Genomic DNA, 23852 nt, shown 5'->3' with positions numbered 1-23852 from the left:
GGGATGCCCTCGTGCACTTCACTGAGGACCTAGGTTTGCTAGCCCACAGAGCTACAGCTGAGTGCCTCTGGGCTGAGGCTTATTAGAGCAGGGTGTCTTTTGAGGATTTATTGGCAGAACTAAAGGCACTCTATAAATCTTGCTTGAGCAGGGCAGAAGCCAAGGGGCATCATGGCTGAGAGGCCTCTGGGAAGGGGTTGTCTTGACTTAAGAACTGTGTCATGAGCATTTCTGAACCTCCAATGTGATCTGTTTACTTCCCTAATGAAGCCCGTCATCACGCATATGGTCTATGGGTTCTAGGTGGCCGTCGCTGGGAATTCTCTACAGCAGCCGAGCAGCAGAGTGTGCGGCGGCAGTGACGGTTGGCGTCAGAACTGGTCAAGGAGAGGGCAGGCATGACTACCCGACCCCTGCCTCATAGCAAGAGCACTGGGCTGACTCTCCTTCCTCCTTGTGAGGTCGCAGGATGGCTGATGCCACCTTCTGCCCCTGACACACACCGTTTTCTTGGAGCACGGGTGACTCCCTCTCCACCCTGCTTTAACGCAGTCCAGGAATCCTGCACACAGGAGGAATCCAAGCTGGCTTGGGCTAGATGTATTCATTCACCCTCCTGTCTGGGGAGCAGCATCCAATCCCATGTTGAAAGAACCAATGAGAAAGAAATGCCGCTTCAGAGCTTCACCTCTTGAGAATCTGCTCATCTGAGTCCCACTTGCAGACTACGGTACCTCCAAGAGCCTTGGGGAGCTGGATTGCTGACTCAAGAAGTTAGAAATGAGTGCCCTTGGGCTGAGGCTTATGGCTGAGGGGAATAACCTTTGGGCATTTATCAGCAGCACTACAAGAGCTTTGTAACAATTCCCTGAAATCAAACCTTCAACCTGGTTACTCAAAGGCCACCAGGTCAGCGATCTGGGGTTCTGAACCAACCTTCTATTCAGACCAACCCAAACTCACTGCTCTCGAGTATATTCTGACTCATAGCAACCCTGTAGGACAGGGTAGAAATGCCTCTGTGGCTTTTGAGACCAGCTCTTGATCGCAGTGGAAAGCCTTGTCTGTCTTCTACAGAGCAGCTGGTGGATACAGAATGCTGACCTTGCGGTTAGCAGCCCAGCACGGAACCACTACGAGCCCAGCGCAAATCGTTTTATTGGAGCCCAGGGTCCTGGTGGCATCAGGCTAGCTTTGCTTTGCTTTTCTATTTAACTGATACTGCTTTGTATAGCCTTAAGCAGACCCATGACTAACTGCACTGTGGATACTGTGAACTGTTCGACCAGTTTTCTAACAGTTATACTTCCCACACCAGGTGCCTTCCCCACCCCACCTTGAGGCTGCACTGTGTGAGTGTGTGTTCCACATGTGTGTGTATTAGATCAGAGATCGGGTCAGCCCCCAGAGAAGTGGAAGCTTTTCAGAGCCCTGACCTCTGACCTTTCCTCTGGTCCAATAAAGTAGTGGTCTTTTAAAATTCAGAAGGTGGTAAAAGGCATATTGGTTATGTCAGATCAAACTTGCCCGAGTCTGCCTCTTGACTGGTAATTTTATCATCTAATGATGAAGTTATCTTTTTCCCTAAGCCATGCAAAGACCACAGCAATGGTTAGTTGTTTTTTTTAAATATGAACAAATGAAATGATATGCATCTAAATATTGTCATTTATTAAACTCAGAAACTCCCATTAATGCATCATAAAGGCTGAGGAATGAAGGATGGCAGTGTTACTCTACATGTATATTTTATAGGCTAAACTACATAATGTTAATTAAGCTGCAATGCGATTGGACAGGGCAGAGGAGGAATGAGAAAGTCTACTTCTCTAGACCCTTTTATAATTAAAAATTACCAACTCTGTTTAGGGACTCTTAAAATCCATTTAAATGAGTTTTAGACTTGGGATCATTGGCTTCTGTGTTCTGGGACATGAGAATATAGCATGTCCTAGAATACAGAAACCAATGGAAAAACATCATCATAAAGATCATGATACAACAGAGACAAGCCATTACATGCCTAGCACAAGGACAAGTCCTTGGGAGAGCCCATCAGACACTGAACAGAGAACATCCCTAGATAAGAGGCATCCAAGAATCAAAGATTGGGAGAATCATGGCCCCAATTGGTTTTGCCCATATATAGCTTATCAATGTAAATAAAACTCGATTTCTTTGCTTATCACTTTAATTAAATTACCTCACTAGCATAGTACTGTTTCCTGTGGATTGGTCACCCAGTGGCTCATGGAAAGGACCTTGGCTCTGGGTTTTCAACTACTTTAGAGGTTTCCTATTCTGATAAGCATTCATGGAGGGCAAGGCCATTTTAAAATATTTATATACAGAGTCATGTGGGCAGAGGGGTTATGCATCCAGCTGTCTCTCCTCTCAAGAGAGACATGTTTCCTATTCCTGTAAAGATTTACAGAAAACCACAGGGGCAGTTCTACCCGGTCCTGTGGGGTTGCTATGAGTCAGCATTGTACTGACCGTAGTGTTGGGTTTGTTATACATTAACCAATGAGCATTCTTCTCCTCACCAATGGAAGCCTCAAGTCTGCCTAACATGCAATAATGCAAACATACGGATGCTATATTTTGGGTGATTACGTTTCTTCTTCATGGGTGATCTTAACAATCAGAAAGTCTAAGGCTCCAGCCCATTTTGAAAAGGAACCTGATGTCCTCATCTCCTGTGAGTCCATACAAGTCCCCAGATGGCTGATATAACTTACTAACAATATTCTCTGGGGACTTGCCTTTGGGGCGATACATTTTTCAGTCCCAAAGAGAGTCACAGCAGACGTTGGGGACGAGGAGGATGGCAGAGCCAAATGCAAGCCCTTTTGAAAGCCAAATATTTTACTTCTGATTATGACCATAATTTATTATGTGTACACCATAAAGCCTCAGATGCTACAGCTCAAAGGCATTTACCTCACATGAAAATCATAGTTTCTCCATCCTACATATTTTATCTAAGCTGTTTGAATGAACACAGAAGTTTCAACTAAGGATTACCTGAGATAATGCAAATTACCAGCCTAGAGAATAAATGGGAGTTTTGTCTGCCTCAGTCAGGAGTGAGCCAGCATCATGAACAGAGGAAGCAAGGTGAAGCCAGGGCTGAGCCCAGGCCTGCTGCAGATGGACAAACAGAGAAACCCTTTCTACAAGGCCTGGTGGACCCACGTTGGACTTTTCACTGCTTCATCCTGGATGGAGGTAGGCCCACTTCACTAAACTCCAAACCCTTCAGAAAGAGGCTGATTAAGGGACTGTCACCAAATCGTTCTCAAAGGACTCCAATGCAAATGAGTTTGGTTAATTTTTAAGCTTCTTAACTAGGGAGACTAGGAAGAGAGCTGATTGTGGGTTTGGGGGTGGGAGGAGACTCTGAAATGATAATAGAAGTCCCTGGAAAAATTAGATTTCCAGAATATACTATATAAATCCATCCTTGCATAATGTAACATTTGCCTGTAGTTTTAATTTATTTGCACAGGAAGCACACTAAGCTAGCTACTAAAGCACTCCATTTAATGGGGAAAGAATCTGGCTTCCCATACAACTGCCTCTAAGGTGTCTCCATTCATATCTCTGGTCAAGCAATTTTCTGCCTCTTCTCAATGGGGCTGGCCCTTTCCTATGCCAAGTGAAGAATCCCAGTGAGAATCCTTCTGAATAATGTGGCACAAGCAATCGGTCCCAGCTTGAGCAATGACTTGAGGCCTCCCATCCTTCTCCCTGCAGACAGCAGAGACTGAAAGCTATATGCATTCACACATTTCCATGTGCTTGTATCACCCACATTATGAGTACAGCCTAGGTTACTCTGAGCAGGGCTGGGTCTTACTCACCTACACATTCCCTGAAGCATCACTAATAGCACACATTAAATCCTTGCCAAATTGTATCAAATAGAAATTGGTACACCTTTATTAACACCCCTATAGCCCCATGAAAGTCCCATGACTGTCACAGAGGTATGTGGTTAGAGGGGGTGGGGGGAAAGGAGGATAGGGGTGTGTGTGTGTGTGTGTGTGCGCGCGTGAGAGAGAGAGAGAGAGAGAGAGAGAGAGAGAGGTGGGTGTCTGTTTATACACACACTCTAAATCACTTTCATCCTGAATAGAGCAATTCTTTGATAAATTGGTCTGACATTTGGTTTAAAGTCCTACAGGCCTTAGACAAAATGATTTAGAAAATAACAATGTCAGTTTCTCTGCTCTTTCAATAAATAACCCACCAGTAAAACACAGATAATAACTGACAATCATACTTGTACTGTAACTAATGAGAAAAGATAAAGCAACAAATGGACTGTTTATATGCATTTGATAAATTGCATCCCCTGGATATACCAATGAAAAATAAATATGCACAGTGCTGGTTCACTGAACTAAAACAAATATTTACCACTGAGATTTAGGACTTAGAATGAAATTTACATTTTATTTGGCAACGATTTTCAATGCTACATCTACACACAGTTGAAAAGTCAAAAACCTACCTCAACTTCCTGAGTACGAAAGCATTATAAATGAGAAAAAAAATAAAAGAATGATATCAAACAGTAGGCAGGAATGTAAACATAATTGCATCAAAATTTCAAATCATCATAACATTAGAAAAGCCCAAACCAGGTATTTTCCTTCAGTCACCTACCATCATCCCTTTGAAAAGGCCCCACCCTTCATGAAGCTCATGGGAAAAGACATTAGGTTATTGGAAAGAACAACTGAAGTGGGGAGAAATCGGAGTGTGCTCTAGTGAGCTATGTCATTACTGCAGAACAGCTAGCAAAACCATGATTGAATCGAAATTCTCAGTCATGGTTACTTTCTACGGGAATTTCAGATGAATAACTGCTTGTGACATCACTTTAAACGGCCAACTTCAATCAAAATCCCCAATTGACATCAGAGACCAAGAGTGATAGACTATCTACATTTCTTCAAAGACATTCGTTTGTCTTGCGATTCTCAAGTAACTTGAGGAAATCTAAAAGCTGAGGTTGATGTGGGCTTATGGTCTTGGTAAACATGTAAACTGAAAAAGAATACCAAGGTCCCTCTAGCGCGGTGGTTCTCCACCTTCCTCATGCCGCGACCCTTTCATACAGGTCCTCATATTGTGGTGACCCCAACCATAACATTATTTTCATTGCTACTTCAGAACTGTAATTTTGCTACTGTTATAAATCATACTGTAAATATCTGATATGCAGGATGTATTTTCATTGTTACAAATTGAACATAATTAAAGCACAGTGATTCATCACAAAAACAATCTGTAATTATATATTGTGAAATATTTATTTCTAATGACAAATAAATGGAATTTTGTCTTGAAGCATGGTGTGGCATGGGTAACAGTCTTCACTCTGGCTACTCTTATGTGGGCGTATCTGCATGTGGGAGGAACCACCTGCAGACGGATAGAGGAGCGGTGTCTCCGCTCCTAAGACCATTAGAAATGTGTTTTCCGATGGTCTTAGGCGACCCCTGTGAAAGAGTTGTTCGACCTCCAAAGGGGTCGCAACCCACAGGTTAAGAACCACTGCTGCAGCTGATAGGAGGAATAGAACTATCACTTTTAATTCCAACCAAGTTGTAAAGTATATTGAAATCAAACCCTTCTTTTACGCCATTACTTCTTTGTCTGTCTCGGTTGGCCTATCTGGGCTAAAGGGTAGTAACCATTAACTGGGCCTTTCCCAAAGAGAATAAAAGTCTGAACTTCCTCTCCCCTATCAACCCCCCATTCCCCGCTGTACTTGAGTATTCTTCGGAGCTGTGACTGGTAGATGGTGCTCCGTTTGCACTCTGAATATGACAAGGGGTCGCTTCAGATTCAAAGCCACCAGACTGTGTTAGACAGGGTTCTCGAGAGAGGTAAAACCAGATTGCTGATAATTTTATATATATATATATACACATATCTATTTCTTGTGATATATCACAAGAAATGAACTGTTAAATTATAAACAGATAGATAGATAGATAGATAGATGATAGATAGATAGATAGATAGATAGATAGATAGATAGATAGATAGATAGATAGACAGATAGATAACACAGAAACGAACAGTTAAATGGTAAAGCAGTACAAATGGCTCAGAAGAAGCCAGAGCCGTGGCGTCAAAGGCAGAGCAGGGAGCACAAGCAGGGAAGTCCCCGGCAAAGCTGTAAGTTCCAGTCCTGCCTCCAGAGATTGCCAGCTACGTGACCCTACACAGTGCACTCAGCTTCTCTGGTTGCAGCTGCCTTCACCATTCAACAAGATCGCAGCCACCTACCTGGAAGGATAGGCACAACGTCTTGCAATGATGAAGTGAAGTGCTTGGTATATTGTCTGGCACATATATATTCGATAAATAACAGATATACGCTTTCATGTCCAGCTCCATGGTTATGTCCCAAGAACAATGAGGTAAACTTTAAGCTTTGTGGAGTAATAATACGTTAAAAATTTCAACAATGTGATTTTTTAACACATTTGAATCTTGCCAAGTGAAGGGAGACCAATTGCAACTACAAAAACTAATTATGAAATATTATAATTTTATTGGGTTCCAGGGGAGAAAGTTCAATGAAATTTTAAAACTTGAATTACAGGTATGTAATTCTTTAAAGGCCAGATTTGCATCTTGCAGGACTCAGTGGCCATGTCTATTAAAAGATGATCTGTCCACCGGCGGGCTCTTTGTGAGGGAGGCCTTTGGAACTATTGTAAGCTATCACAGATTATAGGAGGATAAGCAAATGAATTGAAGTTTCAATTACAATTAAAGAGAATCAGAGAAGGGGACTGGATCTGCTCTGACCAGGCAAAATGGCTGTGTAACCATCAATTTACATGTACAAAACAGATGGTAGAATCCTGAAAGCGTCCGTCTCATTGGCACCCCTTACGAAGAAGGCCCTTGCCATCTTGTAGCGGGTAGCACGTCAACTTTTACTTTGCAGAAAGTACGAATTATACTGGCCTGAAGCCCAGCCTTGTCCAAGTATCACAAATTCCAAATTAATTAGGTCTCACCATCTTTCTGAGAATGTCAACCACACCCCCTGGCAGAACTCCATAAGCATCCAGATGCTACCTTTTAGAGTAAAAACCACCAACTAATAGCTATTATCTCAGCCCTTCCTCCCCAACTATCATCTATGGGAGGTGCCAACCACAGGAACTAGCTAAAAGCAGTGGTTCTGGCTCTTGGCTTCACTCACTGATAGCTGGGCCTCATCCTGGAGATGCTGATATATGGTCTGCAGTGGGTCTCAGCATTGAGAGTTTTGAAGATCCCCAGGTGACTCAAATGTGCAGTCCCCAATGGGATTCAAGAAGTCACACACTTAGTGACTGAGACCAGATGTCTAACAAGAATAGCAAACCAGGTGCAGCCCAATAGAAGGCATCTCCCCCAGCCTTGAGCACTCGCTAGTTATTTCCTCCTCCACCCTCACAGGATCTGCTCTCAAGGTGTCCCCAGCTTAGTAATGAGAACCTCTGTCCACCTGCAGGTAAGACCCAGGCCAAAGACTGGACTCATCCACTCTCCTTCCCTTTATCTTTCAAACAGACCCAGAATCTGATCCATTCTCACTGATAGATCTCTTTCCCAGCTCCCCATTTGTCTGCACTCACATAGCCCTACCCTGCTTCAGCATCTCCTCAGATCACCGCCATATGCTCTAGTCAGCCTTCCACCCTTGCCCAAGCCATTCTCTACACTGCTCTAACAGGGGCCTTTCTGTATTTTGTTCGTCTGGTTTGGTCCTGGACCACCCTATATCCTCTTCCATGTCTGAGCCTTTGCATTTGCTGTTCCTGCTCTGTCTGACTATGGAGATCATGCTTTAACCAGGACGCCAAACTGCCTGGACAGCCCCAGGCAGGGGAAAGGGAGTGAGGGTGACACATTTGGAGACTGCAGACCTTGGGAAAAGACATGGGGCTAGGTTACTTCAGAGATGGAGCAGGAAGTTGGAAGGAGCTACCAAGGGATGAGAGATTAGCCCACGTGGCAGAGGCCTCCCAAAAGATGCTCTCCCGATTGGCTCCCTGACTTTTAGTGTACAAGGGCAAGTCAAAAGAGTAATGCTACAATATGACAATTATACAGTGCTATAATATTGTTGTTAGGTGTTGCCCAGTTAGTTCTGACTCACAGCCAGTCTATGTACAACAGCACAAAACACTGCCCAGTCCTGCACCACCCTCACAACTGTTCTTATGTTTGAGCCCATTGTTGCAGCCACTGTGTCACTCCATCTTGTTGAAGGCCTTCCTTTTATTTTTCCCCACTGCCCTTCTACTTTACCAAGCGTGATGTCCTCATCCAGGAACTGATCTCTCCTGAAAACATGTCCCAAGTACATGAACTGAAGTCTCACCACCCTTGCATCTCAGGAGCATGCCGGTTGTACTTCTTCCAAACAGATGTTTGTTCTTTTAGCCGTCCATGATACTTTCCATGTTCTTTACTATCGTCATAATTCAAATACATCGATTCTTCTTCAGCCTTCCTTACTCAATAGCCATCGTTCACATGTATATGAGGTGATTAAAAATGCCATGGCTTGGTTCAAATGCACCTTAGTCCTCAAAGTAACACCCTTGCTTGTCAACACTTTAAAGAGGTTGTATGCAGCAGATTGACCCAGTGCAACGCATCGTTTGATCTCTTGACTGCTGCTTCCATGAGCATCGATTGTGGATCCAAAATGAAAGAAACATTTTTTTCAACAAGAATACCACATTTTGAAGCTAGGTTTCTCAACATATCCTCTATCTCGGTCTATACACTTCTGAAGGTGGTGTTTTGCTCTCTCTAATCCTTCCACCATAGAATTCTGCTCTCTTTGGTTTATAGTACATCAACGTGGCAGCCCAGACAGCCTTGAGGCATCAAACCATGTACCTTTTAAATGGTCTGTGAGCTTTGGGAACAGAAACAGAATCTGAAGGGGCAAAATGAGGGTGGATGGAGTTGATATCCCCAAATAAATTCCCATGAGACAGCCCTGGGATAAAAAGCCCTCTAAGAATGAGTAGGTTCATTGTTGTGATGAGAAAAAAAAAAATCCCTCAGCACAACTTCCCTGGACTTTCTCTGACCAGTTTAGTTTTCAATTTTTGGAAAATTTCTTCATAATAAGCCCCCATGATTGTCCTGTGTCCTTCAAGAAAATCCATCAAGAGCCTGCCTTTGGAATCCAGACAAATGATCACTATAGCCCTTCTGAGCTGACCTCTCCACTTTGAATTTAATTGGCCTAGCAATTATCAGACACCACTGTTGGGACTGAACCTTTTGTTAAAGGCACCATAAAACAAGACTAAGGCTAATGTCTTCCTGAGAGAACCTGTCTGAAGTTGCCCATTGATCCCAGAGACGTGTTTAAGCACATTTTGTTTGGAATAAAATTAATTTCATGCATGTATGAACTGGAACCCCGGTAGCAATATCTCTTTTTTATTTACCCTGGGGTAGGAAACCTCACCTTCCCCACCTCTGAGATGATGGAGCACCAAGTTCATGACCGTCGATCATGTTCCTGGTCCAGGAGAGCATCAGCTCACTCCGGGTTCCTGGTCCACCCTAATGAAGAGAGCTTTCTGGACAAAAATTCTGGTCTTCAGGCCTGCCAAGGTCTGCTGTCCAGACAGGTCCTCTCAGTGATGCTGCAGGGCAGGCCAGCAGGGGAGGCCAGGTGAGTTCTCGGTTTTTGTGAGCAGTAGACTGAATGTTCACACCTGTCTGCTGCTGGCACTCCCTGGGGGCCAGTTCAAAATGGAACATCCAGCATTAAAGCACTGCATGGAAGATGTGGCTTTGGCACCAGCCATTTCTCTGAAAACCTCCGGCCACAGACTGCATGAAAGTTTCATTACCTGCACAGCTAGGGCTGCTACAATTCCTCCCAACCCTGCCACTCAGCCTCTTCTCTTCGAAGGAACATCTGATAAAGGGTAACAATAAAGATTCTGCGTCCCTAAAGCTGCCCAAGCACCTTGTCAGCCCTATCCCATGTGCTGAGACACCACTCACATAGCAGATACTCCTCATTAAAGACCCAGGAATAAATCTTTTCAAGGTCTTTTGGCCATTCCAAGGCAATGGTATCAGAGAGTTGGCATCTAAAATTTGCATTTTTGAGATGGCATGTCCCTGTGATAAGAGGTATCCAGAGTTCCAGAAATGAACCCCCACTACCAAACCACAGTCCACTTCTACAATCACCAACAAGGCCTCCATGAAGAAGGGTGGGCACCGCCTCTCTGAGGTACAGTCATTACTGAAACCAAAGATCACCATGGAAGTAGACCCATAGTCTGAGCTTGATTCAACACTCTCCACTGGCCTATATGCCTGAGGACTGTTAATTCCAATAAAAACTAGGTCAGGGGGACTTGCATGACCTTTCTTGTCACCCAACAAGCACTTATACAACTATGAGATTGATACAACACAATCGCCCTCTGGCCCCCCTTACTCCCTCACATTGCTACATGAGATGATAAAGAGATCCAGAAAACATAAAGAAATGACCACAAGATGCTTCAGCCAGGCTGTGCTTTTGGGAATTTGCTTATCTGATTCCTTGCACAGATAGAAAATGCACTTACATCACACAGACAAGATGGCAAACCCACAGACCCTACAAAGAACTCTTTTCACACCAAGAGCAATAGATGTGAGTGTGAATGAGACCTCCAGGAGGAATCTAGTACCCATGATCAAGGGATCAATGAACACCAATGTTCACTCCATGAACAGCAAGCTACCTTATTCCCCTCCAGGGGGATTTCCATGATCTAGCTACCCTCAATGAAGGCCTAGGGTAGCCACAGAGACAGTGACATTACGTCTAGAAAGAACCAATGGGGGCCAAAAAATAGAGAACCGTACAACCCAATGAGACATCCACACAATCCAATAGACCAGTGGTTCTCAACCTGTGGGTCTCGACCCCTTTGGGGATTGAATGACCCTTTCACAGGGGTCGCCTAAGACCATCAGAAAACACATTATGATTTACGGTATGATTCATAACAGTAGCAAAATTACAGTTATGAAGTAGCAACAGAAATAATTTTATGGTTGGAGGTCACCACAACATGAGGAACTGTATTAAAGGGTTGCAGCATTAGGAAGGTTGAGAACAGCTGCTATAGACACTGGGGGGGGGGGGGCTTTTTTAGGAGCTGTCTCTTCTCTCTCTCTCTCTCTATTTCTCTCTCTCTCTCTCTGAGATAGATTAGAGGTACTCAAATGAAATCAAGGACAACAGTGGCAAATTTTGCTCGCTCTCCATGTGCACAGTCACAGAGCCTGTGAAAGTTGCCTGTCCTGCGCCAAGCCAGAAAACAGCACATATGTCCCTGAAGTCCACAGAGTGTCTGGGAGAGAGGGCAAGTGAATGTGAGTGTATGGTGCATAAGCGTGATCAGAAAGTAGGTGCAGGGGCACAGGAGGAAGCCAACAAGATTTCCAGGGACCTTGAGCAGACTCTACCGGAGAAGGACCATGTTCACTAAGCCTTAAAGAAAAAGGGGTTTTCTGGGGAAGGACCATAAAGTGAGCTGAGACTGAGAATTGCAAGCAGAGGAACCAGTATGTGCAGGGCATGGAGTCTTTGCTGCAACAGCAATCAGTTCAGACAAAAGGCAATGGAACTTGAGCCCAGAGGCTGCAACAGAGAAGAGATGCAGGGGATCTTGGCCAGCTTTGCTCAGGATCTCTCAAATCTATCATCTGCATTCACAGTCTGTACTTTTTTCCCTAGTACTAGGAAGCTCCTGTGACCAGTTTTAGAACGATGCATATAAGATCACTATAATCAGTCTACTTTATCCAGAGAACCTGAGCAGTAGCATTACGTCTTGAAGAACCATACTGCTCTGTGATTTGCCATTCCATGGACAAGAGCAAGATTACGCCTTGGTCCCCCTAACCCCAACAGAAGGTTCCCCACACCTCCTCCTAAGAACAGGACTGAGTCATTATAAAACACAACTGAAACCAGCTAGCCTGCCTGCCTACCACCCCAAATTGCCAGCTTGCTACACCTTGCCAGTATTAAATCATTAAACGCCTCTCCCGTTTGAGGTGAGCTCTCTGAACACAGGGGCATGTGACCACTCTCTGAAAACCAGGACCCTGATGTTTCCCCTGCCCCAAGTTAGTAAAAGCCAATAATGGCATTTTTCTCTCCTACGCCCTTCAAGATCCTCACTCCTGCACTCAGGGCACAAGGGAAGGTAGAAGACACAACCAACCAAGGCTCCCTGGTTCCTATCTTTAAAAATGAAAATCCTCGTGGGTAAAGTTATCAGGTGAGATCATTTATAAGACAATGAAATATACAGCAATAAAGATCATATTTAATTCCTGCGGAGGAGAGCTCAATCATGTATACTTTCATTTGTGTGCTCTTTTTTCATTTATTGGTTGGGAAATAAGGAATGTTAATAACGATGCAAGTCCCTTCCAGTGCTGAAATTCTATAATTCTCAATATATCAAATTATAAATTAAATATGCCTGAAATATGTCTAAATAATAAATTAAATATGCTGTGGGAATAAATGAAGCAATTTTCACAAAGACTGTGTCATGGATTGAATGTGTCCCCCCCAAATGCATGTCACCTTGACTGAACCATGATTCACAATGGTAGTTATATAATGATACAATTTGGCAATGATAGAATGGTGTGATCATCTCTCATGATGCACTCTAATGTGATCAGTCAATTGGTTACAAGGGGTTGTGGTAAGATGCAAAACTCGGGACAGGGTCCCATCTGATGTAAGAGGCGTTTCCCTGGAATGTGTCCTTTCTATCCTGTGAGAGAGAAAATGAGAGAAAAGGGAACAGAGACAAGGACACTTATTACCACCAAGAAAGAAGAGCCAGGAGTGGGACATGTCCTTTGGACCAAAGGTCTCTGTGCTGAGCAGCTTTCAGATCTGGGAGAAGATTGATACCAACACATATGCTGATCTCCACAGGACACAAGAGCCACAGATGACCCAGAGATGTTGAAAAGAGACAGGACTGATCCTAGCAGAGAAAGAGAGAGAGAGAGAGCCCTCCCCTAGAGCTGGTGCCATGCATTCATACTTCCAGCCTCCAAACTGTGAGAAAATACATTTCTATCCATTAAAGACCTCTACTGGTTGTATATCTGAAGAGCAACACTAGACAACTAAGGCAATTTCATACTGGGAGTGAGGGCTGCTTAACAGAGACCTCTGTCGAAGTGATTTTGGGGTAGTGGGTAGAGGCTGGAAGAGTTTTAAGGTACCTAGTACCTCAAAGTCTTACCATGAAGCAACTATTGGAGAAGTTAGGGAAATTGAAGATAATTCTGGTGAGGGCTTAGAAGCGAGGGAAGCTGTAACCCAGAGATGGTACAGACAGCTTGCTGCAAAAGCAAGAAGTAGAGGACACGAAACCGTGATTTAAACCAGGAGACACTGTGAGAAGGAGTGGGACCCAGCATGCAGAGCAGCTGAGTCCCTTCGGGGTGAGGCTACTTGCAGAGTAGGATGTCTCCAGGGACTGAGGAGTAGATCTCAAGAACCTTGTAAGAGATTTCCCATGCAGGGCAGAGGCCTGGCAGCCCAAGAGCCCTGGGGGCTGAGAGGCCAAGGTATAAGGAACTGGAAGCCGAAGAGACAAAGCACACAGGAAACAGAACAGTCTCCAAAGGGGAAGGGCACAACCTCTGGGCTCTCAAAGGAAGCCATGGTCTGCTGGGCCACAAAGGGCGGGGCCATGGCCACCTATGTTTCAAAGAGTCAGCTCTTCATCAGTTTAGTTTCAGACCATGGGACTGCCAATCACGAGATGGGGCTGGATCTGCTACCCAAAGCTGACGAGGAGAGGTTGCCATGCCATGCTCAAGGAGAAGAATGGGTCCTAAGTGAGGTGACCAGATTTTAACATTGGTAAAGCAGGGCACCATTGATAAAACTCATATCCTGGCGAAACATGGCAGCCGAAAACCGTATACCCTAGCTTGTCGTGCATTCTTTCCAAAAATCGGGACTTTGTTAAAATGCCGCAGGATGTGGGAAAAATTGTTAAAAATCGGGACTGTCCCGCCAAAAGCGGGACGCCTGGTCACCTGAACCTACTGGGGCCAAAGAAGTGGACTTGTCACTCAGTTGACTAGAAAAATGGAGCCACCAAAGCCTGAGGAAGCAGGGTTGCCAGCCCAGTCCTTCCAGAGGCAGAGTTGAAGCGCAGAACCAAGGAAGCACCATCCGGAATCGAGAGCGCATGGCCAACACCTAGAATGTGAAGGGTAGACCCTAGATGGCCTCAGAGAAAGGGGGTTATGTGCATGTGTGGAAAGCTAAAGTAAACTGCTCGGCCTGTTTTTTCCATTTGTTTTGTGCCTTTGCTCCTTTCTGTTATTCCTCCTTTCTTTCTCCTTTCTCCCATTTGTAATGGAAAGGTTTATCTGGGGCCTGTTACATTTGTGGAAGTTTGACTATTTGACTGTTACGTTGTGGAAGTAAATAGCTTGGAGTCCACATTTCACAAATGACTTCAGAACATTAAGAAAGATTCTTGTTACGCTTTCCACATGAAATCCAAACCTATTAAGATAGAATCTTGTGAGAAGATTTCTAAAACCACACCCTTTACTCGGGAATTGGAGCCCCCTGGGAGTCTATCACTCAGAAGACATAGCGCCAAAGATGTAACGGCAATGACTTCATCCACGCCATAACCTCCCCCTCCCGCGGCCTCGTGCCTGCCTCCTCCCAGGAGATTACAGACCTGTAAAGGAAGACAAGACAGTCACATCGACAGCATGCTCAACGCAAGAACCACTCGGACTGCTCTACCAGTCTGGATTTCTATTTACTACAATGGGGACCAACTGTCCTTTCGTCACATGTTCCAGATATCTCAACTCCTCTTAGTGACTTCCCACTACCTACTGTAAGAAGAAAGAGAAAAGGACTCGGAAAAAGGAAAGTGGCAGCAGTGGTGATCACTGAGTGATGAGAAAAGGAAGGTTTTCTTCTGCTTTTGAAATGGTTTTTAAATTTTTTACAAAATTAACATGAAATTGCTTTAGAGGGAAAACTACATACATCTGTTTGCATGTTTTATATTCATTCACTCATTCACTTACGTTTTCGGTATAGGTAAAATGAAGACAGCATTACCTAATTGTATAGCTGGGGCAGTACTATCCTGGAGAGATAAAGTCTTTCTGACATCAATTCCCACAACACTAAAGCATGCAGCAGCAACTCTGTGTACCCCCGCAGCTTACACTCAGGGAAACATATTTAGGTCCCAGACGTGGAAAATAAGATTGAAGATCTTGCGCCACGATCCAAGGAAATGTCTACAAACATTTCTAGGCAGTTGAAGTGAATTACAATACGCACCACTATAATTAACCAGTTTCTAAGCGGTTAATAGTGTCACTCATTCATATACTCCTTTATTCCTGGCATCTCTGCCACCGTGTTAAAAAATGAAATATCTAAAATAAAGACGGGGTAACTCTCAGCTCTCCCACCAATGCACTGCCCAGGGTCCCTGCCAGGACACAGAGAGGGATCCAGAGCTCACTGCAGAAAGCACACCTCTACCCACGAGGCGGTGACAGCCCCTGCCACAAACCCAAACGGTGGCTCAATTTAATCAGGCATCAGAGCCTCAGATACCTCATCTAATTTACCAGCGGGACACACAAATCACAGCTAGAATTGGAGGCACCTTGTCAAGGCTGCCTGCTGGAATTATTTGGGACCAATACTGCATGAGCTATTTTAGCATTGTCCACCGATGCCTCTCACATCTTGCCTCATGCCTCTGTCTCCAAATTCAGCTCTTAACCCAGCTTGGAGCTGGAATTGATGTTTGTTCTGCTTAATATAACACATAAAATCTATACATGCATTTGGCAGTTTTATAACTGATCACTTCTCTTGGTGTTTCCACTGCCACTGCATTGCCTAAATGACCCTGAGCAAGTAATTTGACCTTGTTAAGCTTCGGTTTCCTCATCTGTAAAATGTTAGGGTTATCATGGGAATTAATGAAGACATCCACACAGAATGTCCCCCTGAAGGACATATGCACAAAAATAGTAGCTATCTATATATTTTTATTTAACCACAGTCTATCTTCTGCTCTCAGATGATAACGCGAGGTGGAAAGTACACCACTCGTCTCCTCTGGATTAGTAGATTTGTGAGACTTTGAGATTGTTAAGAAATCAAATCCGGGTGATGACTGCTTTGGAAAAGAAGCAGCCACTGCTCTGTGTGAAAGTGTAAATAAAATGCCACTTAAGTAATCACATTACTCACAGCTTAATGCATGTGGTCGCGAGCTGTGAGCAAGTGTGCGCGCGTGATGGATTTCTCATTATCTGTCGGCTGCCACCGCAGTCCATCCAACTGTCTGCAGGCTTCCTGGCTGGGAACATCTACATTAGCTCCTGATGGGACCCACACACCTGCTATCAGTGGGCCCAGACCTAGCAGGAAGGAGGTGACGCTTTCATAATAAGGTGATAATACAAACAGAAATGTCTGTTGGGGGAAGAGCTGCCAGGTTTGAAGTCAGTCGTTCCAGATCCCTTCCTTTAGCTCTCAAAGGTTCCCAAAATAGTTTGGGCCAGAGGAAATCTCTGACTTAATCCTCTGAGTTCCTGCCAGGTAGGAATAAAGCCTCCTGATGTCAGGATGTAGCCTCCTGTTCACTCAGCAGCCCCAAGCAGCTGACCAAGAACCAGAGCGCATGAACAGGCAATGCTGCAGGAGGGCCGGGCAATCCCAAGGTGTGCCATTTGATGGCGCTTCTCCGAAAAGCTGCCCAAGTGGTGGGGCGTGTATCAGATCCTGGGACCTTTATATTCCTCCGAATAAAGGCTGCCCTTTTAGAAGAGCCACTTCAGAGTGCAAATGCAGGTGCCCAGGGGACGCAGGGAATTTGCAGAAGCGCAGGCTGGAACACCCCCAGGGAAGGAGTTCTGAATGTGAAATTCAAGGTCGCCAAGGCACCTGCCACCTTTCCTCAAAAACAGAGTTCCCTGCAAATGAGTGGCTCTGAAGGGTACAAGGCTCGTCCTCAGGGCCATACCCTTTCGGCCTCTACCTCCCAGAGGGGCTTCGGTGCCCTCCTGGTCTTCTCCCAGGTGCTCGGTCATCAAAACTGGCTCCTGCAGGCTGCCTTCAGAGCTGGGAAAAGATGACTATCACAGCTCCCAGGCGACATGCATTTTGTAAGGGACATGAGCACGAGATGACAAATCCCGCCAGAGGATCTGCCAAAAAAAAGGCAGAGGAATATTTGGGGTGAAGGCCTTCCCTGCCCTCTGAATTTATGGCCCATTTAGCATCCTAGCAGCTAGGAAAGCACTACTGGCCAGGGGGCTGAGAACAGGGTGAAGAAAATTTGCAAAATGCCTGGAAAGAAACAGATAAAGTGGCCAGTGAGAGAATATGCTCATTCAAGAGCGGAAGCCTACCCACACAAGCAGCAGAACTCAGACCCATTTCCTAGCAGTGGTCCCGATAGCGTGTCCTTTTTAAAGGAGAGGCCCGACTGAAGTCGGGGTTCAACCTAGAGTCGGAAACAGTCACGTTTATTGCACATCCACGGCCTGCCACACTCTGAGCTGACGCCGTCAGAGCCCTGGTGGCACAGTTGGTGAGGTGTTGGGCTCCCGTCTGCAAGGTCAGCAGAAGGTCAGAAAAGAACGGGTTTTCTACTCCCGTAAAGAGTTGCAGTCTCGGAAACTCACAGGAGATAAGCGCACCTCTGTCCTATAGGGTCACTGTCACTTGGCATCAACTCGAGGGCAGTGGGTTGGGTCTGCGTTTCAGTTGTGATCATTATACTCACTTCGCAAGGGCGGAGGCATTCTCTGTATGCTACAGTTTAAGAAGCTATGTCTCAGAGAGGTTGAGTAACTCATCTCAGGTCACACAGGCAGGGAGCAGATATCCAGGTGGCAGAACAATGGAAACACACAATACTAGCCTAGCCCCCCAGCTAGCTAAGTCCCCTACCTTGTCCATCAGCTCCCAAAGAGTGGGCTCATGGACCTGAATCATTCCTGAGCACAGACTCTGAATCAAAGCCAATGTTAAGGAGAAAATATTAACTAGTATTGTCATTATTTCAAAACATGAACTAGTATTGTCATTATTTTAAAGAAAAAGCCTCACTGGTGATAAAGTCCAGCAAACTAAGCCTCCCAGGATATAATTTAAGTAAAGGCTGAGTCCACATACACAGAAGAATCAAAGTCCTAGGAGCCAGTCTGGTGGGAAAGGAGAGGAGAAGAGAGGCGAGGACACGCAGGGCTGGGCCATGTGCAGCGAGGGATCAGAGGAACATCAGCAAATGGACAAGATGTTCAGCTGAGGGGAGAGGGAGTTGCACCACCAGTGGAGAAAAACACATGACTTTGTGAAAATGTTAAGATCATTTGCTGCGGAGCCTGTGAAGACCCACCTTGGTCTCTCACACCCAGTCTTCACAGCAGCACCTCTGTGCCAATGGCTTCTATTTTGAGGCAGTGGTGCAAGTAGGGACTGAGGGCCACGGCTGGGGAGGGGCAGGCTACAGTTGGTGAAGGAGGACAGAGGAACCAGGGGCCGAGAGGATGGTAGGCCCTGCTGTTCTGCCTGATCCTTGTGAGATTCCTGGGGTGAAGTTGGAGCTGGGGGACAGAGAGGGTGAAATGGGAGTCTTTCTAGAAGATGGGCTGCACTGAGAGAAGACCCAGAGGGGGCTGATGCACATTTGCTGTGAGACCAGTGTGCTTATTTGCAACAGTCTGCAGCCCGCTCTGTGGAGCAGTACAAGCTCCGGCCTGGCCTGACTGCCAACCAGGCCACCGTGGCTCCTCAGCACTGGTTCACGTGGGCACACGCACGTGCAGGAACCTGGGCTCACTTGACTACGATTAGATGGAAATCTGATGTTGGTCACTGCTTGCTTTCCTGCTGGTCCTCACGTTCCTCGGAATGACAGAGTGAGAAGAGAATTATAAATAAGTTATGAACAGATACTCAACCACAGCAAATCAGACCTTTAGCGCTTATTAACACTGTCTCTGCTCTTTAGAGCACCAAATTATCTCTAAATCTCTCACAACTAAAATCTACCTAGGAACATAAATCTTCCTCACCCTAATGTGACCAGGCCCCATACCAACAGCGGCAGTTCATTACCAAGCCATTTGGGGCTGTATTTCTTCAAGAAAATAAATAACCAGTTTAAAGACTATCAGAAAAGTGTTCCACTGATACTCAGTCTAAACATGATTATTTAAGAGACGATCTTAAAAGCCACTCACATCCATGGAAACTATAAACACACACACAGGCCTTGATGAGTCTTATACCTAAAGGTGGAAGAACAACATAAAGCACGAAACTCCAATGGATTTGCGTTTTGAATCGATCATCTTGGGCTCCTTTTGGCCTTGGTGGTGGGTCTTGAAAAGAGCCCAATGGAAACAGTTACAAGAAGTGGAAGAGGGGAAATGACAGCGAATAGAGCAGCTACTGTGTGCCAGGCAGGGGTCAACTTCCAAAGGGGAGTCAGCAAGCGACTTCTGTACAGAGTTAGCGAGAACACACTTCAGGCATTGTGGGCCCTAGATGGACTCGATTGTATGTTTGCATTTTCTCTTTGTTTTGTTCGTGTTTCTAAGTCCTTTTAAGATATGAATGTAAGAAATGACCTGGGCTGAGTTTGGCTCACACACCAATCTCTAATAGTGTTCTCTACCACCCTGTGTGTCAGCTGCTGGGCTGATCCCATTTTAAAGATAAAGAGATGAGACTCGAAGGCAGCGGTTCTCAACCTGTGGGTCACGACCCCTTTGGGGGCCAAATGACTATTTCACAGGGGTTGCCCGATTCATAACAGTAGCAAAATGACAGGGATGAAGTAGCAATGAAAATAATGTTATGGTTGGGGGGTCACCAACGCATGAGGATCTGCATGAGAGGGTCACGGCCTGAGGAAGGCTGGGAACTACTGCTCTAAGAGGGTATGAAGCTAGCATGCACATAGTTGGCATTAATGTTTGGTAACAGTCAGGCAAGATCTAAGTTCAAGTCTATTGGTCTTCAAGGAACACTTACTTCACACTATAACACATTGTGGGCAGGCTGGTGGTATAGTGGATTTCACCATGAATGTTAGTCCTATAGGGCTGCTCTGTATCAGAATCAACTGGATGGCAATGAGGTTGGTTTGGATACCACAAGGCACAGTGGGTTACATGTCGGGCAGCTAATTGCAAAATCAGAAGTTCAAAACCACCAGCCACCCTGAAGGAAAAAGATGAGGTTTTCTACTCCCATAAAGAGTTACCTTCTCAGAAACCCACAGGGACAGCTCTATCCTGTCCTATAGGGTCACCCTGAGTCTAAATCAAATCAATGGCAGTGAATTTAGTTTGGGTGTGGTATACCACATGGCCTCAAAAAAAATATTCTAAATTTGGCAACTCTCTTCTCAGAGTAGAAAGGGATTCAAAAGGAGCTAATATTTAATAGAAGGATCCCTGATGGTACTCTGGGCTAAGCATTGGGCTGATAACCAAAGGGCCAATGGTTCCAATCCACCAGCCTGGGGCATACGGTGAAACTATCCATTCCCCTAAAGAATGACCATCTCAGAAACCATACAGAGCAAGTTTCCTCTTCCTATAGGGTTTCTGTAAGCTAGAATCAACTTGGTTGCAGTGGGCTTGGTTTGGGCTTTAATATTTATTGAACACCTACCAAGTATTGAGCCCTGGCCACAAACTTTAAATATAAGATTCCATAATGCTGCCATACAAGTTGCTCACTGTATAACATTGGGTCTTAGGAAAAAAGTACAGCTAAAATCTCATCTGTATTGAATACCTTAACCAGTAGCCCCAGAGCAGGGCTGCACTTTACCTAAGGGGTCACCTCCTCCATTTATCATCAAGGACCCAAGATGGCCACAACAACCCTGCCGGAGTATCTGCTCAGAGAAACAGGGGAGCTTGCAACTTGGACTAATGGAGGAAGGCAGAAGAGTGCCTAGGGTATAGAATCAGAAAGCAGGCACAGAGCTGGGAGGAGTAGATGCTGGCAGGAACCCCAGCACCAAGTCTCAGCCACTAAGGAGTGTCACAATCATGAGTTTCCCAAGTCAGGACAGGGAGTTTTATAAGTAGAGAAACACTGTTTCACACATAGGAAGTCAAATCAATGGATTTCATCATTCCAAAAAGAATTTAGAGAAGCAAATATTTTTAACAGAAAAATGTACTCATATCCTGTTCAATTTAGTAGACATTTATGGTCTTTTTAATGACCTCTGCATACAAGTTTGACTAAAGGAAGCCAGGAGCAGTTGAAGAATTTCCTTAACATGGTTAAGTTTATATTCTGTAAGTAACATTCTCAACAAAAATAGCTTCTTACCCCCACCTCATGACCCACCCCCAACTCCTCACCCAAAACAAAGGTGAGATTCAGTGTGACTTCTCAGGTGGCCCTGTCTGTCATAGTTATTCTGACCAAGACCATCACCAGTGTACCTCCTTGCATCTCTTGGGAGCTACAAATGCCCCACACAGTTGTCACATTTCTGCGCAAAGCCCCTCTGGTGGAAACCAACGGAGGGCCCAGTCGCAAGTGTGACCACGTGTCCTGGGCTCCTGGCCTCTGCTCCTGAACTCAGGCCTGTGGTGATAACTCTCAGGAGGCAATTGAGCCAAATGTCACAGGAAGATCCGTCGTCGCACCAAGGTGTGCTCCTGCCCCCGGCCTAGGTGAGGTTTCCTGGGAGTGATCATGCTGGAACGAGTCCTGAAGGAGCTGTGAGGCTCCCTTTCTCCGCATCCTAGCCAACTGGAAAAAATAAACTCATGATGATCATTCTGAGACTTCAGTATACACAGATTCAGTTAAATTGTTGGGAATTAGTTAACAAGGGAAAGAAACTGCAATTTATTTCCTTTTCTCATCTCCAACTCCAAGGACAAGATTCTTGTCAGATTCCCCTAAAAGTTTCTGCAATTGTCTCTAAACAGACACTAGTAAGGAGAGAAAGCAAATTGCTCTCTGCAATTACTAAGCCCTGCACTCTCTAAACAGCCAATCTTTATGCTGCCATTGTAGTCGCGTCTACGGACGGCTGGTTCAGGCTAGGGCAATCATTCCCAGAGCCCTTCGCTACTGCTAAATGTTCGAAATCAGTGTGGAAAATTACCCAGAAAACAGATGTTTATGCTTTAGGCGGTACCTACATGGGAAGAGAAGCAATGGGCGGGTGGAAGTCACAAGCCATAAAATTGAGAAAATACAATTTTCAAGTTAAATGTGAAGGGAAGTCCCATTGCAAGAAGTAATCAATAGTCAAGAGGAAGCGCAATAAGACAAGACCCTCTGGTTAAAGAGAGAAGGAAAGTACCAAGAGTCACATCAAAACAACAAGTCACTGAGCTACCGGAGTCCCAGAAAGACTTTACTGCTGCTATGGTCCCAAGTACACACATTTCCCAAGGGCCTTTCTTGCTTCACCCAGAAAGTGGGAGCAGACCCAGTCACTGGGGAATGATTTTCTTCTTCCAGCCACTCAACCCCACTACAAAGTGGCAAATTCTACACCAATTTTGGTAATTTGTGTGGATCTGTGCACAATGCTATGGACAATTTTGAAAGTAACAAGTGACAGTAGCATTCCTTCTACAACCTTCCAGCCCATCAGCCCAGACCTCAGGGACTTGGACATACCCAAGGTCTTGACAATATGCTGCCCATAACAAAGAACAGTGTCCTGAATCTTACTCAATTCTTACCTTCTAGGGATCTTATCATCTCAACCAGCCAGTCCCCAGCCTTGCTTTTGAATCCTTCGTGAGGTCGCACACTCACCTGGCCAACAGGCTGGAAGGCTCTTCAATCAAATAATAGAGAGGACCTGGAAGGAGCTAGAGAGTCTAATCAGTGGTCTCTCTTGGGTTCTTAAAAGTTGGTGATCCTTTGCTGACAAGATGGACGCTAGGCTTCATGTGCAAAGGGAAATCTGGACTCAATCATTTTTACATACATAAGGGTAGACTAGGTTCTGGTCAAGGGGTGGAGTCCACAACACTGTATCCAAAGACTCCAGGTCATTCTGGGTGACAACGGCTTGAGCTATGCAATGATGCACCTTCACCAGCAGAGCAGTGTGGTCAAGAACTGGACTTCAGAATGCAACAGAGCTCATTTTGAATCCTGGTCCCAACATCTCATGACTGTGTGATGTCAGAAAGGTACAGGGTCTCACTTCAACCATCTTTAAAATGAGTTTATTAATAGGGCCAACTTCATAGAGTTTACAAAGTCTAATTGATTTAATCCATGCAATACACTTAGCAAATGGCTTGGAACATAGTGAATACTCACTAAAAAATAGCTCATAGAAGTATCTGTGTTTCCTAATGGATGATTAACATTTATGTGCATTTCATCTCTAATTCCTCTTCTTTTCAAGCTCTGCCCATCATATTACCATTTGGAGGGGGGCAGGGAGGACAGTTAAAAACAATGCTTGATTGGTCTATTATCTTTCTTTAAAACAGTTTATTTTGGCTCTTGGTTCTGTGGTTTGAAGATAAGGCCAAAGAGTCCATAACTTAAAGGCTTAAAAAAAGAAGAAGAAGAAAAAAGAGCTAACATGTAAGCCAGAAGCAAAGGTGAGGGAAGGTAGTTCTGGTTCATCATAAAGAAAAGGCCACTCCATGATCAAGGGTAATGTAACCAAGAGGAATCACTGAAACCCAAATGAAGACTGAGCATGATG

At 45.0% G+C, this 23852-nt stretch overlaps 1 protein-coding gene across 1 annotated transcript in view; it reads right to left on the bottom strand.

The window, feature by feature from the left end:
- SPOCK1 (SPARC (osteonectin), cwcv and kazal like domains proteoglycan 1) overlaps nt 1-6420 on the bottom strand; it is a 407575-nt gene extending 401155 nt beyond the window's left edge. The window contains exons 1-2 of the mRNA XM_004696627.2: nt 6310-6420; nt 4520-4528 (exon numbers count right to left, since the gene is read on the bottom strand). Coding sequence (XP_004696684.2) covers nt 4520-4528; nt 6310-6420 — 120 coding nt within the window. The remainder of the gene's footprint in view (nt 1-4519; nt 4529-6309) is intronic.
- Nucleotides 6421-23852: the final 17432 nt, after the last annotated feature.

The sequence above is a fragment of the Echinops telfairi genome, unplaced genomic scaffold, assembly GCF_000313985.2.
Source record: "Echinops telfairi isolate 266 unplaced genomic scaffold, ASM31398v2 ScPeMD7_7469;HRSCAF=8507_1, whole genome shotgun sequence".
Taxonomy (NCBI): domain Eukaryota; kingdom Metazoa; phylum Chordata; class Mammalia; order Afrosoricida; family Tenrecidae; genus Echinops; species Echinops telfairi.
Note: the sequence above shows the minus strand (reverse complement) of the source record. Positions and strands in the feature narration are given on the sequence as shown.